Source organism: Brachycentrus maculatus, unplaced genomic scaffold, assembly GCF_059751285.1.
Source record: "Brachycentrus maculatus isolate JH-2025_06_01 unplaced genomic scaffold, ASM5975128v1 h1tg000293l, whole genome shotgun sequence".
Classification (NCBI taxonomy): domain Eukaryota; kingdom Metazoa; phylum Arthropoda; class Insecta; order Trichoptera; family Brachycentridae; genus Brachycentrus; species Brachycentrus maculatus.
This window is the reverse complement of record NW_028281044.1, coordinates 747,501-763,812: the sequence shown is the minus strand read 5'-3', so window position 1 is coordinate 763,812 and position 16,312 is coordinate 747,501. Positions and strand designations below refer to the sequence as shown.

The 16,312-nt window shown below is 33.7% G+C and overlaps 1 protein-coding gene across 3 annotated transcripts in view; it reads left to right on the top strand.

Moving 5' to 3' along the window:
- The first annotated feature begins 4,910 nt into the window (after positions 1-4,910).
- onecut (homeobox protein onecut) overlaps positions 4,911-16,312 on the top strand; it is a 33,561-nt gene continuing 22,159 nt past the window's right edge. For all 3 annotated transcript variants that reach the window (XR_015838256.1, XM_088267343.1, XM_088267342.1), the window contains exon 1: positions 4,911-5,889. Coding sequence is in view for 2 of the 3 variants with exons in the window: in XM_088267343.1 (XP_088123469.1) it covers positions 4,983-5,889 (907 nt within the window). In the remaining variant the exon portion in view is untranslated. The remainder of the gene's footprint in view (positions 5,890-16,312) is intronic.

The window sequence follows — 16,312 nt, the reverse complement described above, 5'->3', positions numbered from 1 at the left end:
TTTTGGCAGATATTTTGTGGCACATTTTATAAAACTTTATAAAATAAAACTCCAACTTTGTTTTTAACCACATCCATTATTGGTACTTTTCTCCAACTGGTTTCGACAAAAACCTTATTATCTTCAGGCAAATACATGTACATGTCTATCACTGAAGATAACAAAGTTCTTTTTGAAACCGGTTCGAGAAAAATTCCAAAATAAGTGGCTAAAAACCAAAATTTAGTATTATTTTATACAGGTTTTAGATGAACTCATTTCGGTTTTAACTAACATAATAATGTATTTAAAATAACTTTAATCGTTTGTAAAGATAATTTTTAACCTAAATTATAAAATATTTTAAAATTCTAACTCGTTTTTAAAGTACAGGGATCTAAAGAAAATTACGGACAGCGCAACCGATTCCTTAGAGCGCCGCGCGCTGGCCGAATACTGATGGATATAATGACTTACTAAAACAACGCTACCCATTTATAATAACGTAGAGTGCAACTTTTGCCTTTATGTGCTTTTTAAACAAAGTATATTACATATCGTAACATTTAATTATACTGTATATACTACTAAATTACGAAATGACAGCTGGTAAAGCGCAAAAAAAGGCTTTTCCGAAAACTTTGAGATCTGGTTAAAGGCCAAAAGTAGTATCGAATGTTTTTTAAAATATTTTTCTCGTTATGTGCAATCCAAAATGCAACTTTTAAGACCGCTTTCATTGTTGAATTCGTAAAAAAAAACGTCATCGCCCCATCCTAATGTACATGTTAATTAAAAATTATAAAAATAATAATATAAAGAAAAAATAGGACTCTAACATTAATAAGGTACAATGAATAAGAGTGTAAGTCCCTCTCCAAGCACAAGAGCTTAGTCTCTTTATTGAAGAGGTACAGTGTAACTAGTATAAGATATGTTAAAAGTAAAAATGTCTAGCAAATTAATTAAATTTAAATAAAAAGGTAGCTACACACTTATATATATTTAAATAAAACCCTTATCCGCACCCCAATAGTGCATAGGGCACTGTGTTATATAAACGCAGTGTTATCATGATCGTTTACACATGAAGGAAGGGTGATCAGCCCTCCGCTTCAGGTACCAGTCCATGGTAATATTGAATAAATATTACAGTGAAAAAATCACTTATTTTACCCCCCTTGGGAATCGAACCCGGGACCTCCAGAACAGTAGCCGAGCGTGCTGACCATTACACTACGGAGGCGGACCACATACTTATACATATTATGTATATAATTTAAAAAAAGTGTTATGTAGATGAATGGAAAGTGTTCTAGAAGATAATATATTTATCAAAATATTTTTTTTTGACATCTCAACATATATGAAAAAGAATATGGAAGTCGAGCTATTTACAGGGCTTATGACCTGTCATTGGCTGATTAAGTGATCACGTACGTGCAACATTCACCATTCTACCCATGACAACCGCACTACTTAAATTTTTAAAACACCGAGATATATCTCATGAACAGTACATACGAGTTCACAACACCCATGTGTGTTAAATTCAATATATTATAATCCAACATAAAAGACTGAACAATAATTTTAAAGATATACTATTGCAAAAAAAAACTCCTAAATGGATGAAACCCAGATTTCTGTTAGTATTTGGACTTACAGAAATCTTGTGAAATACTTGGATTAAGTTAAAAATTTGGCGTTTAATTTGTAGAACTCCATTTTAATTTATATTGTATATTAAATATTAATATTAAACTGATTTTTACAGCCTACTAAAATGTACATTATTATTAAAAATACAAAAATAAACTTTGTGACAATTGTTCAACATTTTTAAACTATTGTCATTAGTTTGAAAATGCCAACAACGAGAAACAATTGTCACAAATTTTATTTTTATGTGTTTTTATTAATAAAATACAATTTCTTAGACTCTAAGGATAAGTGTTCGATTTTAATATTTAATAAATAATTATTTTTTGACATCTCATCAAAGATGAAGAAGAATATGGAAGTCTGGGCATTTACGGGGCTGACGACCGTCATATTTTTAAATATATAACATAAGTATTCGGACACATCAAAATGTTGTGAATTTAGCTAAAATATTAAACACGTTTTGATTATTTATTTACTTAAAAATGCACAAAAGGGCATTCCGTCTTTTGCACAGCGGAAAATCGTAATTTTCGCTACAAATCGCAGTCCTTAGAATTTTCATTTCACTTTTAGAATCTGAAATATACTCGAGGAAGTGAGACGAAGCGCGGAAAACCAGGACTGTTAGGCGTCCCGTTCTAGCGCGTGTCGTAGTATAGTGCGAGAACCGGATGGCATACGAGGAAAATGGAATTGGCATCTCTCTCAGACAGAAGGAAAATTCGTAAGGAAAATGAGATAACTAATATCGTGTTGAGGACAAGCCTTGTATAAACAGGGTAGTCAAAAAAATTCGATATAATCGAATCATAATTTCGAGCATAATTCATGCTTCTAAATATATATTTTTGTGTGTATCAAGCTTTTCTAAAATTAAATATCTCAATAGACACCAACATCGTGAATTTTCAGTTGTGCCCAAAAGATGTACTATATCCCAGTAAAAGCGGCATATTTTTAACTTAATATTTACCCGCAACAGGGCAGAAAGTGTTGTTTTTGCATTTTGAAGAGAAGGTATTGTTCAATTGTTTTTTTTAAATATACTAAATATTTTTCAAATGGAGAAAAAACATTCAGGTTTTACCTAAAAAAATCTGTTGCACAGTAAAAAGTTCAATAAATGGCTTGATATTTATTTTTGGTACATTTCATTATATTCTTAAACTTTAAAAACGATCTCCTGAATTTTTTTTTGAATTACCTAACGTCTTATGCACGGCTTATGCAACACCGTTTATCATGTCCCTACTCAGGCTTCAACTTTATAAGTTTCATAGCCTATGCCTACTTGTGAGTGGATTTACTCTTTATGTTTAAAGTTACTATAATTTCATGTAATTCATGAGTGAAAATTCTAGGCAAAAACACTCGCAATCTCCTGAAAATCAAGTTTTTCGATATATGACGTCATTGAAAGGAGTGAGCGATATTTTTTTTTAATAATTTTTTTAAATACCACTATTTCTTACCTATTGTGAAATCTACTGTGATACGTGTTTCGATGCATTCAGCATCATTTTCGAATACCGTATGTGAAAATAATTTTAAATTTTTCCTTGGGACGTTGAAGGTTGAAGAGAGTGTAGGAGCGTTTTATTATTTATATTAACCATTTAATTAATAATTTAACTTTAACTAACCATTTAGTAGAAAATGATCACAAATTGAACCACAATAACGCAGAAATCCTAAAAATAATTAATACAAAAAGCCATAAACTGCAACATTTTGAAACAATAGAAATTCATAAAAATACAAATAACAATAAACCCAAAATTAACAATATGTATGACAAAGACTAAAACATCCCCCCTATTGTCTATGTTCCATCTGATGATAAATAAAAATGAAAATAAAATTTAAATAAAGTAATAACTCTAAAATTTAGAATTAGCTTCACATACGGTAATTGAAAATGATGCGGAATGCATCGAAACACGTGTCACAGTAGATTTTAAGAAATAGTGTTAGTGTATATTTCCAACAAAATTATTATTTAAAAAATTTCAAGTCCCAAATATAGAATCCATTTCAAAAAGGGTGACAACTATTTAAATTTAACAAAAAAATTTATCATCGAGATTCTCAAACGATTTTTCTACTCCAAAATGCACCAAGCACCAAGCAATTTCAGCAAAACTGCAAATATTTGGCAATCAAACATTTCAATAAACTCCCTAAAGAAATAAAAAAAATTGATAATATGAAAATCCTTAAGAAAAAAATTAAAGCTCTATACATTTAAATCTTAAAAAAATATATATAAAAAAACCATTATATCTTTTATTATATAACATTAAACCACGAGTGTCCCTTTCCAAGCACAAGAGCACAGACTCTTTTATGGAGAGGCTCTGCGAATCGAAATATAAAAGTTCTCCATATGTATAAATGATTCAAATGTATTATGTTATAAATAAAAATGTAAATATATTAAATGAATAAAAAAGAAAAAAAAGTGTTATTTACAAGTAAAATTTGAAATAAACAATGGACAGGTTTTACCACAAAGTGACTGCCGAATAAATAAATGAAAATATGTATTTTACTTAAAATAATATTTATTATATTAAAATAAGTGTGAATAATATACCCGAATATAATCAGAATGAAAAATCATTATTTTCAAATTTACTCATTTTATTTTGGTATAATATTTTTAAAAAGACTTTTGGCCATTTTACCAGAAGAATTGTGTATGCCGCTGTATTTTAAATATTTGTTTAATATCATAAGATTTTCGACAAAAATGGCCTCAGATCTCGTGAAATTCTTTCTATCATGAGTTGTGTTAAATTAAAAAAAAAATGACTACATTTTTATTTCGTCTAACACAAAGAGTTTGCCGAAACGAAAATTATAGCCATATCTCAAAACGAAAAAAATTATGTACAATTTATGTAAGTACTTCATTAACATCCTGTAGTGCTTGTGTCTCTTTCGTTCGCGCGATAACGGTGCAAGTATGAAATGGACAGCTGATATCAGAGGGTCGCGCGCGTGCGCATTGTTCGGGAGAGACCACTTCCTAAAGCGAGGGGAGCGTCATCACCCTTCCAGAGAGAATTCAACAAGAAGGGGAGGTAAAGAAGAAGAAGGCTTAGTGGTAAAAGGGAGAGAGGAAAATAATGGTGAAATGTTGGTAATTTATAAAGTTTTTGCTAGTGGGCGAAATTTGCCAGGGTTGTTAGTTTTTTGTGGTTACCAGGAGGACAGACGCCGCGGGAGTAGGCGAGTAGACGCTGCCCGACCGCCGCCGCGTGAGGTCGCGTCATGCGCCCCTGATAACCCGGTGCACAAATAGCGCGCAGTGCGAGTATGGCGCGGTGAAGATGGAGTCAGACGACGGCGGGCCGCGCCGCCGCGACGTGATCGTCGCCCCCGAGAGGGAGGGGCTCACCGTGATCGTGGCCCCCGACCAGGACAAGCTGTCCGAGGCGGGCTCCGACGAGCTGCTGGGGGGCGCGCTGCGCCTCGAGCCGGCCTACCAGACGCTCACGGCGGTCAACGGCCGCCTCACGCCGCCGGGCTTCGACGCCGGCTCGTCCTACGCCACGCTGACGCCGCTGCTGCCCTTGCCGCCCATATCGACAGTCAGCGACAAGTTCGCCTACCATGGCGGGCCGGGCTCATTCACGGTCATCCAGAACAACCAATGCCTGAACCTCGGGTCTCCGTATCTCCCCTCCATGGGGCTGTCCCCCGGAGGGTACGGGTCCCCCGGCCTGGCCAGGAGCCCCCTGAGCCCTCCGGGGTACAGCCAGGAGGGGCTCAGCCCGCACAAGAGCATGTCGCCGGCGTCGTACGACTCCACGTACCAACGCGAGCTGGGAGGCCGAAGATCTCCTCTGAGCCCCCTCTCCGGGTCTCTGCACAGCCCGCCGCCTTCGAGCCCCCAAGCCCCTCAGCAGCTCCTCCCCTCCCCTTCGCCTCCTCCGGCCCCCAGTCCTCAGCCCCTCCTCGGAAAGCAGATTCTGACGTCAGCGTCCATCTCGGACGCCGAAGAAATCAACACGAAGGACTTAGCTCAAAGAATTAGTGCGGAACTCAAGCGTTATAGTATACCGCAGGCGATTTTCGCTCAGCGAGTGTTGTGCAGATCCCAAGGGACATTATCGGATCTGCTGCGGAATCCCAAGCCGTGGTCCAAACTCAAATCGGGAAGGGAAACGTTTAGGAGAATGTGGAAGTGGCTACAAGAACCCGAATTTCAAAGGATGTCCGCTCTGAGACTAGCAGGTGAGTCTTTTGGAACAATCTTTCACCCGACCCCAAAAATCATATGCAAACAATGACATATTAATATTTTTCAAACGCAACCTTGAACCATTGGAAAACAATTATAAAAACCGAACAAAATTAATCATTACTTTATTAAATATACACAGTTAATTTGTGTATTTTAAATTATAACGAATCTTAACAGTTCATTATACTCGTATATTTCCCATTCAAAATATTGTTAAACTCGTAATATATTTATTCAAAAACTGTCTAAAATATTAATATTTAAAACATTTCATGAATTTATTTAGAGAACTATATTATTTAACACTTCAAAATTACGCAGTCAAGTTACTTCCAAGCACTTGGCGTTTACTTTAAACGTATAAAACCGAAGAATAAAATGCTTATAACAAGTGTAGTGCAATGATTCGACGTATATTAGTTTTTATTATAAGTTAAAATATAAACAAATCAATTTTTCATTCAAGGAACAAGTACTCAAATAGAGACTGGTGTTCGTACCTAGCTGGGAGAGAAGGAAAACCTAGTATTTTCCGTCCCCTTTCCTCTGCCGAACTTAGGGGTGGGTGTCGGGGGTCGCTTTGTACACTTGGCTACGTTTTCTGGTGAACGGGAATTTTACAGACGCCATCTTGTTTGTTTTACGACAATTTATGCGTCATTTTCACTCGGAAATAGTACGGAATATACGATACGAGGGTGTTGGAAGCAGAAGTAATAAAATCCAAAGCAGTCATAACTCAAATCGAGCCTAAAAACTTACACCGAGACTTACAAATAGTCGTAATATTAAAAAAAAAAAACCTACGAAAATGACAAATATTTTCATAATAGGAAAAATCACACAGTGCCTTTCTCGGTATTTAATGCTGAGTCATCATTTATTAATTATCATTTATTAATAAGGCAGGCGCCGTGGCGTAATTGGGTAGACGCTCGACTGCGAAACCGGTGTCGCGAGTTCGATTCCCACCAATTGCAAAATGAATTCAAGAAAGATTTATTTTTAATTGGTCTGGGTGTTTGTGATGTATTTTTCACATTTACCTTCCCTGTCCTTACTATCCTACCTGCAGACAAGCATCTAAAATAAACGCTTTCCGGGTTATTCCTTTAAACAAAAAAATATATAATAATAGTTTTCGTGAAAAATAACCTAAAGGGCGCATTATGATCACTTTATACACTTGTGTTACGTTCACCATTCTGCATATAATTGAACAACATTCTTCTTCATACTCTTAATCCACACCCAATGGCGTATAAGGCACCGCATCGTATTCACGCAGTGTTATCTTGACGTTACTAACATGACGACAAGGTGATCTCCTGCGCTTCAGGGACCATCCAAATAGCATTAATTTTTGAAAGATATACGCAATGTTGGTGGATTACTTTTATATGCCGGTTTTTATTTAATAGATTCGGAAGTATGACTGATAGTGCAACCATCGATTCAGAAATTTATGAAGTACATACATATATAGTTTACACCAATCAAACATACGTGAGATCCCCTTTTAGAATCAGTTCAATGGGAAAAATAGTTTTTTTGAGGGAAAGAGAGAAATAACAGATTTTTTTTATAAAACATTTTGTTTACATTACCATTTTTTTAAAAAATCTCCAATTAGACGGATTTTGAAGCTTTCAAAAAATCCTTCATTCAGAATTGGATTTTTTATAATTTCATGAGATGTGCTACTGTCCAAATTGCACACATACTCGGATTTTGTTTAAAAAAACTAATATATACGGTGTCAAAAGTCTGCGCAATCGGAGGGCACGTATGACTAGATGTATGAATGTGAAGGAAGCGAGGAGTGTATGTCAAGACAGAAGAGTGTGGCGTTCCACCTTTCTGCCTACCCCTGCTGCGAAACAGCGTGATGGTAGTAATAGTAGCAAAATAATGTTGTAATAATATATATTATACTAAATCATATCCGCTCCCTATGTGGAACATATGGAGTCCACAAACTGTTTCGAAGCTTTTCTGTCGGCTGCCAGCTCCTTTGCATCCTCCCAAGTCAGATCCGCGTCCCGAAGTACTGACGAGAACTGCCGATGAATTGGCAGTGGTCGTCCTGGGCGGCGCGAACCTGACGCCTTGTAAAAGAGGCAAGCTTGATGGCGGCTCTCAGGAGGCATGCGGAGTACATGACCAAGCAAACTGAATCGCCTTTTCTTGACAACAGTTGTGACCAAGATTTGCTGCGTCCTACGCCTTATCTCTTCATTCCTCACAAAGTCAAACCACAGCATGCCTAAAATTCTTTGCAGACACCTATTCTCAAAGATTAGTACATGGCTGCTCTGGGCTCTTGTAAGGTGCCATGTTTCACAGCCGTATAAGAGTCATATTAAAGTTACATATATTAAATAATAAATTACTGTTATATGAAATAATGACCTGATAATTTATTGGGGTATTTTATCACAAGCAGCTGATAAACAACGATTCGTGTTTCGAGCACAGATGTGTCCATTCAGTACAAAGTTCCTTAACCCCTGTTTGTCACAATAGGGTAGTTTTTTTTCATTAGAAACGGGGGTCTTTACGTACCCCACACTAATATGCATGATACGTCACACACCATTTATCATCGCATTATTTAGTTACACAGGGTGACTAGAAAATGCCTAACGCGTTCGCAATAAATGTAAGAAGGGATGTTTGATGGTGAATTTTTGGGAAAAAATTGGTCCAATCAAAGTATAAAAAATACAATTTTGATAACTTTTTTTACTATTTTTAAATGAATATATATAATATGAACCAAAGAGGCTTGTATACTTTACCTCAACGTTTCGAATAAATATGTAAATATGTATGTATGTGTGGATGTGTGTTTATTTGTATTTATTTATATATCTTTTTACTTTTGATATTCTGTTATTTATTTTGATCATTTATGTGAGGTTCTTATTTATATTTTAATAAACCATTTGAACGTTAGGGGCTTGCGCACTTCATTTCAAGGTTTCGAATAAACAATAATAATAAATTTATTTATATGTATGTGTATTTATGTATATATATGTATGTATGTATTTATTTATGTATTTCGAATAACATATTTACCATATGAACCATAGAGGCTTGCACACTTCACGTCAAGGTTTAATTTACAATAAAATTAATGATGTGTGTATATGTATATGTGTATGTTTATGTTTTAATGTATATATATGTATATATTTACGAATCTTTAACTTCACTTCATTTCACTTTAAGTATATCGTTATTTAAAAAAATATTTATACCGTATGAGCCTAAGAGGCTTATACACGTAACGTTAAGGTTTAGTAAACACACATAAATAAATCCGTCTACATAATATGTCGGCTGTCCAAACTCAAAACACAGTAAGGGACATTTTTTTTGTACATTTTTTTTGCATTTTTGGACTAAGCAGATTCTACTTATTCCAAAAATGCAAAAAAAACGGACTGCAAAAAAATGTCCCTTGCTGTGTTTTAAGTTTGGACAGCCGATGTGAGTATGCGTATATGTGTGTATGTAAGTATATATTTATATATTTTTATGTTGGTTATTTTTTGTTGATGATCATTTAAGTTTTATTTAATTTAAAAAAAATAATATTTCAAATAATGTACATATAATATATATATATATATATATATATATATATATATATATATATATATAATATATATATATATATATATATATATATATATATATATATATATATATATATATATATATATATATATATATTATATATATATATATATATATATATATATATATATATATATATATATATATATATATATATATATATATATATATATATATATATATATATATATATATACATATATATATACATATATATATACATATATATATACATATATATATACATATATATATATATATATATATATATATATATATATATATATATATATATATATATATATATATATATATATATATATATATATATATAATATATATATATATATATATATATATATATATATATATATATATATATATATATATATATATATATATATATATATATATATATATATATATATATATATATATATATTAATGTGCAAAGGCCGAAAGTAAAAACAGTAGTTTTGAGAATAACGACTTTAAATTTAACTTTAAATCACGCTTTTTGCCAACACATGTATCAAATAAATACAATTTTGTGGCTATCTGGATAATGAATATCTCGGTAGAGGAAAGAGATGGAGCAAAATCTGTGATTGTATATGATAGAGGCCAGTTATAAGAATGCTTTGGGTCGTGTTACGCCAACAGCCGCAACCTGAGTTACGGCTAGTTGCCTTTACACATTTGTATATACCATATGAACTTTGGAGGCTTGCAACTTTTACTTAGAACATGATAGAAGAATGAATAAAAAATCCCATTTGCCGAATGCGCTTATAAAGACCGAATGCGCTTATAAAGGGTGATTTTTTAACTACTTTGTTTATGGCAACACTGATTTTGACAGCTCGCGAACGTTTCGTATTGTGTCCATGTCAAACATATTCAGTTTGGTCTATAATTTAACCAAGAATCATTGCAAAATCATTGAATTTTATTATCAAAATGCGTGCTCTGTTAAGAAGATTCATCGCGCGCTTCTTCCATTTTATGGTCAGTTTAATCGATCCACTGCAGCGGCTATTCGGGCTATTGTGACTAAATTTCGCACCAAATTTACATTGTTGGACATTAAACAACCAACACGTTTTTTTATGGGGCTATGTTAAGGGCTCATGTCTATACTAACAAGCCCGCTTCGATTGACGCATTGGATGATAACATTGAAGCATTTATTCGTGAGATATCGGCTGAAATGTTGGAAAATGTATGCCATAATTGGACTAAGCGGATGGACCATTTCAGGCGCAGCCGCGGTCAACATTTGAATGAAATAATCTTTAAATAATAAATAATATAGACCGTACTATCGATTTAAATAAAAAAATATGCATTTTCCTGACGTTTGTGTTTTTTTTTTTAAATTTCCGATAGCTTTTAAAAAATCACCCATTACTTATTTAAATGTTCGTACAATACCATCGTTCGTTATCAGTCAGCTGCTGATGCGGTGACTGAACCGGTGTCCCGTATATCGATCGCACGCACGTGTACCTCTCGCTGCGTCACGCGGCGTGGGTCGATAAATTGATTTGTGAATATACACATGATAAATAAACAGGTGTTACAATCCCGCTGTCATAAAGTATATCAATATCGTAACGTAATTAAAGTACGTACATGAATTTATACGCGTGTGTGTTCCGGACGGAAAATATTTTTAATTAATATTAAAGACATTATACATTAATTTTTTTGATTTAATTATTTTTTAAATGAATGAATGAAACCCTTATCCGCACCCCAATGGTGCATAGGGCACTGCTTCATATAAACGCAGTGTTATCTTGATCGTTTACAAATGAAGGAAAGGTGATCAGCCATCCACTTCAGGTACCAGTCTAGGGTAATGTTGAATAAATATTACAGTGGAAAAATAATAATTTTTAAAATATATTTTTTTTAAATAGAAACATAATATTTATTTCTTTGATCGATTGGGCAGACGCTTTGTGGTAATATCAATCCATTTTTAATTTAAGTTTTACTTGGTAAATACCACTATTTCTAAAAATGTATTGTGACACGTGATTTGATGCACTCCGCATTATTTTCAAATACGGTGTCATTTTCATTCCAAATCATTTTCAAAATGTTTTAAAATGATGCGGAATACATCGAAACACGTGTCACAATAGATTTTTAGAAATAGTTAAAATTAAATTTAATATTATCCTAGACTTGTTCTGATCACCTAGCCTTCATGCAATAAACGATAAAATTAACATTGCACCAATTCGATACAGTGTCCTATGCACTATGTGTGCGGACAGGGGTCAGTTGTAATGAATTTACAACCATCCAAGCGCTGTTGTTGCTCAGTCTGGTTTAATGGAAAAGAAAAAAAAGAGAAATCACAAACATTAATATGTTTATTTCATCATGCTTGCGAGAAAATAGTATTTGAGCACTTTTCAAGAAGCACGCTGTCCGCCATACGAAAGGTTTAGTATGTGAAATCGCTCAGTCCTTTCAAGAACGTCATAAATCAAAATACTTGATTTTTCAGGAGAATGTTTTTAAAGTTAAAAAATATAATAAAACGTATTAAAAATAAATATCAAGCCACTTACTGAACTTTTTACTGTGCAACAGATCTTTTTAGGTAAAACCTGAAGGTTATTTCTCCATTTGAAAAATATTAAGTTTATTTAAAAAAAATAATTAAACAATACATTTTCTTCAAAATGCATAAACAATTCTTTCTGCCCTGTAGCGGGTAAATATTAGGTTAAAAATATGCCGCTTTTGCTGGGATATAGTACATTTTCTGGGCATTTCGAAAATATGCACAACTGAAATTTGATGATTTTTTATATATGACGTTCTTGAAAGGAGTGAGCGAAGTGTGAAGATTAAATGGACTGACGGTCCTTATGTAGCTATATAATTCAAGGTGCTTAGGTAATAGTTTTAACATTGCAGTAATAATTTGCGGGAGACAACAATAGTTAATGGGCAATTTTAATCTTCACATTCGTTTGAAAATGCCATAACTAGGCGAAACAACTGTCAAAATATTAATTTTTATGTGTTTTTAACAATAAAATACAACTTAGACTCTGAAAAATCTGTATTTGATTTAACAATTAGTACACAAACCAATATTTCCGTTTACGCTTAGAGCCCACGTTTCAAAACACCATCTCGTAAAAACGTAAAAAAAAGTCCGTAGCCGATAAGACCGAGTGTTGCCAGGGAGGCAAGATAAAATACGGTGCGTGGGTTGCCATACGTCACAACGTCACACAAACCCAACATGGCGGTCGAGTGTAGAATACATCACACAGGGGTGCCAAAAGCATGTTTTCGCCTAGAATTTTCACTCATGAATTACATTAAATTAAAGTAACTTTAAACATAAAGAGTAAATCCACTCACGAAGTAGTCATAGGCCATGAAACATAAAAAGTTGAAGCCTTAGTAGAGTCATGATAAGCGGTGTTGCATAAGCCGTAGCTAGATTTCAGAGTCACTCGGACGTTAGGTAATTAAAAAAAAATAAGTATGCGGTTATCAAAATAATACTACTGTTGATAATGCCCTAACAAGGCGAAACAATTGTCACAATATAATTTTTATGTGTTTTTGTGAATAAAATACAACTTAGTAGACTCAAAAAATCTGTGTTTGATTTAAAATTAATACATAAATTAAAACTACTAGATTTTTTATGAAAAAAGTTCTTTTGATTTCGTCATTCTGATTTCATCGAATGAAACTTTAAATAAATGAGAAAGCGCACTTTTCGTTTGTCTTTAAATCGTTTTGGCCGATGAAAGTCTTGGATTATGTACGTGAGTTTGTTTTTCTTTAAAAAAAATGCATTGAGTAGTAAATTCTGAAGAGAATCGATTTATAAGTTTAGAACTCACCAAATATTGTGCTTTTTAGTAACTTAATTAATCATACGTGGCCCTAGACGAGAAGGAGTAAAAAAACAGCCCTAATAAGTCGAGAATTCGCCTGTTTTAAAGCGAACCTTAAAAGGGCCTCTTAAAACAAGTAACATCAAAATTTGTGTATGGAAAAAATATTTGTAAGTTAACAAATATCCCGATTTTTAATAAGAAATAGTTAAAAACCAACCTCAAAAATTCACAAAGTCAAAAGTTTTATAGTGTGGAAAAAGTGTTGATAAGTCACAAAATATTGCGTTTTTTAATAACTTATTCGACTTTATGGTAAAGTATGTAGCCCTAGATGGAAAGAGTAAAAAACAACCCCAATAAGTCACCAAATTCAACTGTTTTTAAGAGCACCTTAAAAGGACCTCAAAAATTCACAAAGTCAAATGTTTTAAAGTGAAGTAATGTGTGGAAAAAGTCACAAAATATTGCGTTTTTCAATAACTTATTCGACTATATGGTATGGTATGTATCCCTAGACGAGAAAGAGTAAAAAACAACCCCAATAAGTCACCAAATTCGACTGTTTTTAAGAGCACCTTAAAAGGACCCATTTTCCTAGGGAAACCGGCGATTAGACCCTCTCCCTCCCGCTTCCCCCCTTCCGTTCCTCATGCTCCCCTGGCAGCCGGCTGGAACGCCAAGTTTGTGCGAGGTCGCGGGATATTGATTGGTCGTGAACCAACTGTGCATCGGCCACGTGGTAGGAAATCGTTATTTGGGTACGAAACGGGTTTGCAATCTTCGATTTTTATATCCGGGACAATGTGACACATTGCACTATAAGTAAACACCGGATGGATCGAATACTGTAGTGCTTAAATTATCTTTCGACAGCCAATTTTTCATTCGCAATATTTTGAGTATGTCCGAATTATGGAGGTTCTCAAAAACGCTACATTTCCATTATAAATCATTTGAAGTAATCAGGAATTCTAAAATTGTTAAGTTTTAGTGCGATTTAATGATTTCATATTGGTTTAACAAACATAGGATTGGTCACGTTTTGTCGCAACTTTAAGTAAGATTTCTATATAATACAGTGAACAGAACAGATTTACAATTAAAGGATTTTTAGTGCCATATTGGAAATGTAACTTTTTAGCGAGGACCTCCACAATTTATGTTGGGTTTGTAATTTTCGATTTTTATATGATACATTGCACCATAAGTAAACACAAGATAGATTGAATACATTACTTCGATTACTATTATGTTGGGTTTGTACCAATTTACGGTTTTTATATCCGGGACAATGTGACACGTTGCACTATAAGTAAACACAGTATAGATCGAATACTGAAGTACTTCGATTATCTTTCGATAGCCAAATTTACTTTCACAATATTTTGAATGTGTCCTGATTTATGTTGGGTTTGTAATCTTCGATTTTTATATGACACATTGTTAACTAATTTACTGACTAACCATCACGCCGCTTCCCCGCAATCTATCTTGTGTTTACTTATAGTGCAGACCTATTGCACTATAAACAAACACAAGATAGATCGAATACTGATGTGCTTGCTGATGTGTCTATGCAAACAACCTTCGGCTCTTCCACATTCTAACTCCTCATACATCGCGCACTCCTTTCATCATCGTCATAAATCGAAAATTCTCTATTTTCACTTGTGCATGTTTTCGGAATGCCCAGAAAATGTACTATATCCCAGCAAAGGCGGCATATTTTTTACTTAATATTTACCCGCTACAGGGCAGAAAGTGTTGATTTTGCATTTTGAAGAAAAGGTATTGTTTAATTATTTTTTATAAAAATTCTTAATATTTTTCATATGGAGAAAAACCTTCAGGTTTTACCTAAAAAGATCTATTGTACAGTAAAAGCTCAATAAGTGTCTTGATATTTATTTTTTAATACATTTTATTATATTCTTAAACTTTAAAAACGATCTACTGAAAAATCAAGTTTTTTTTACATAAGACGTTGTTGAAAGGAGTGAGCGACATGCCCACCGATTATTCCGACACCTAGCCTGATCACTATCAAGTACTGGAAATATTTGATCATGTCTAATTTTCCTTGTATTTCGTCTGCTTCTATTACCAACCACATTTACCTCATAATTTGTTTTTACCGTTCTTTCTTCTCTCATTCGATTCACGTACCAACCATCCCAACACACCTACATTTTTTAAAATTTTAAGTTTACTTGGTAAATTCCACTTTTTCTTAAAATCTATTGTGACACGTGTTTCGATGCATTCCGTGTCATTTTCAAACACCGTATGTGAAGCTAAGTCTAAATTTTAGAGTTTCATTCCGTGTCATTTTCAAATACCGTATGTGAAGCTAAGTCTAAATTTTAGAGTTTCATTCCGTGTCATTTTCAAACACCGTATGTGAAGCTAAGTCTAAATTTTAGAGTTTCATTCCGTGTCATTTTCAAACACCGTATGTGAAGCTAAGTCTAAATTTTAGAGTTTCATTCCGTGTCATTTTCAAACACCGTATGTGAAGCTAATTCTAAATTTTAGAGTTATGTCCATGAAAACTTGAAGGCTGAAGAGGGGGTAGGAGCTGTTACTTATTTTTGTTAATTAATTTATTCATTGTATTTTATTTTTTATCAGTGGCAACAAAGACAATAGGGGGAAGGCTTTAGTCATTTTTATATCGTTTTGAATTTCATCGAAAGATGTGTCACAATAGATTTTAAGAAATTGTGGTATTCTAACTAACTAACTAACTAACCATCACGCCGCTTCTCCGCAGGGGTAGGCAGAGAGAATAGAACGCCACACCACTCTGTCTTTGCAAACATTCTTCGCCTCTTCCACGTTCATGCATCTCCTCATACATACCAGCCGATTGTTACGA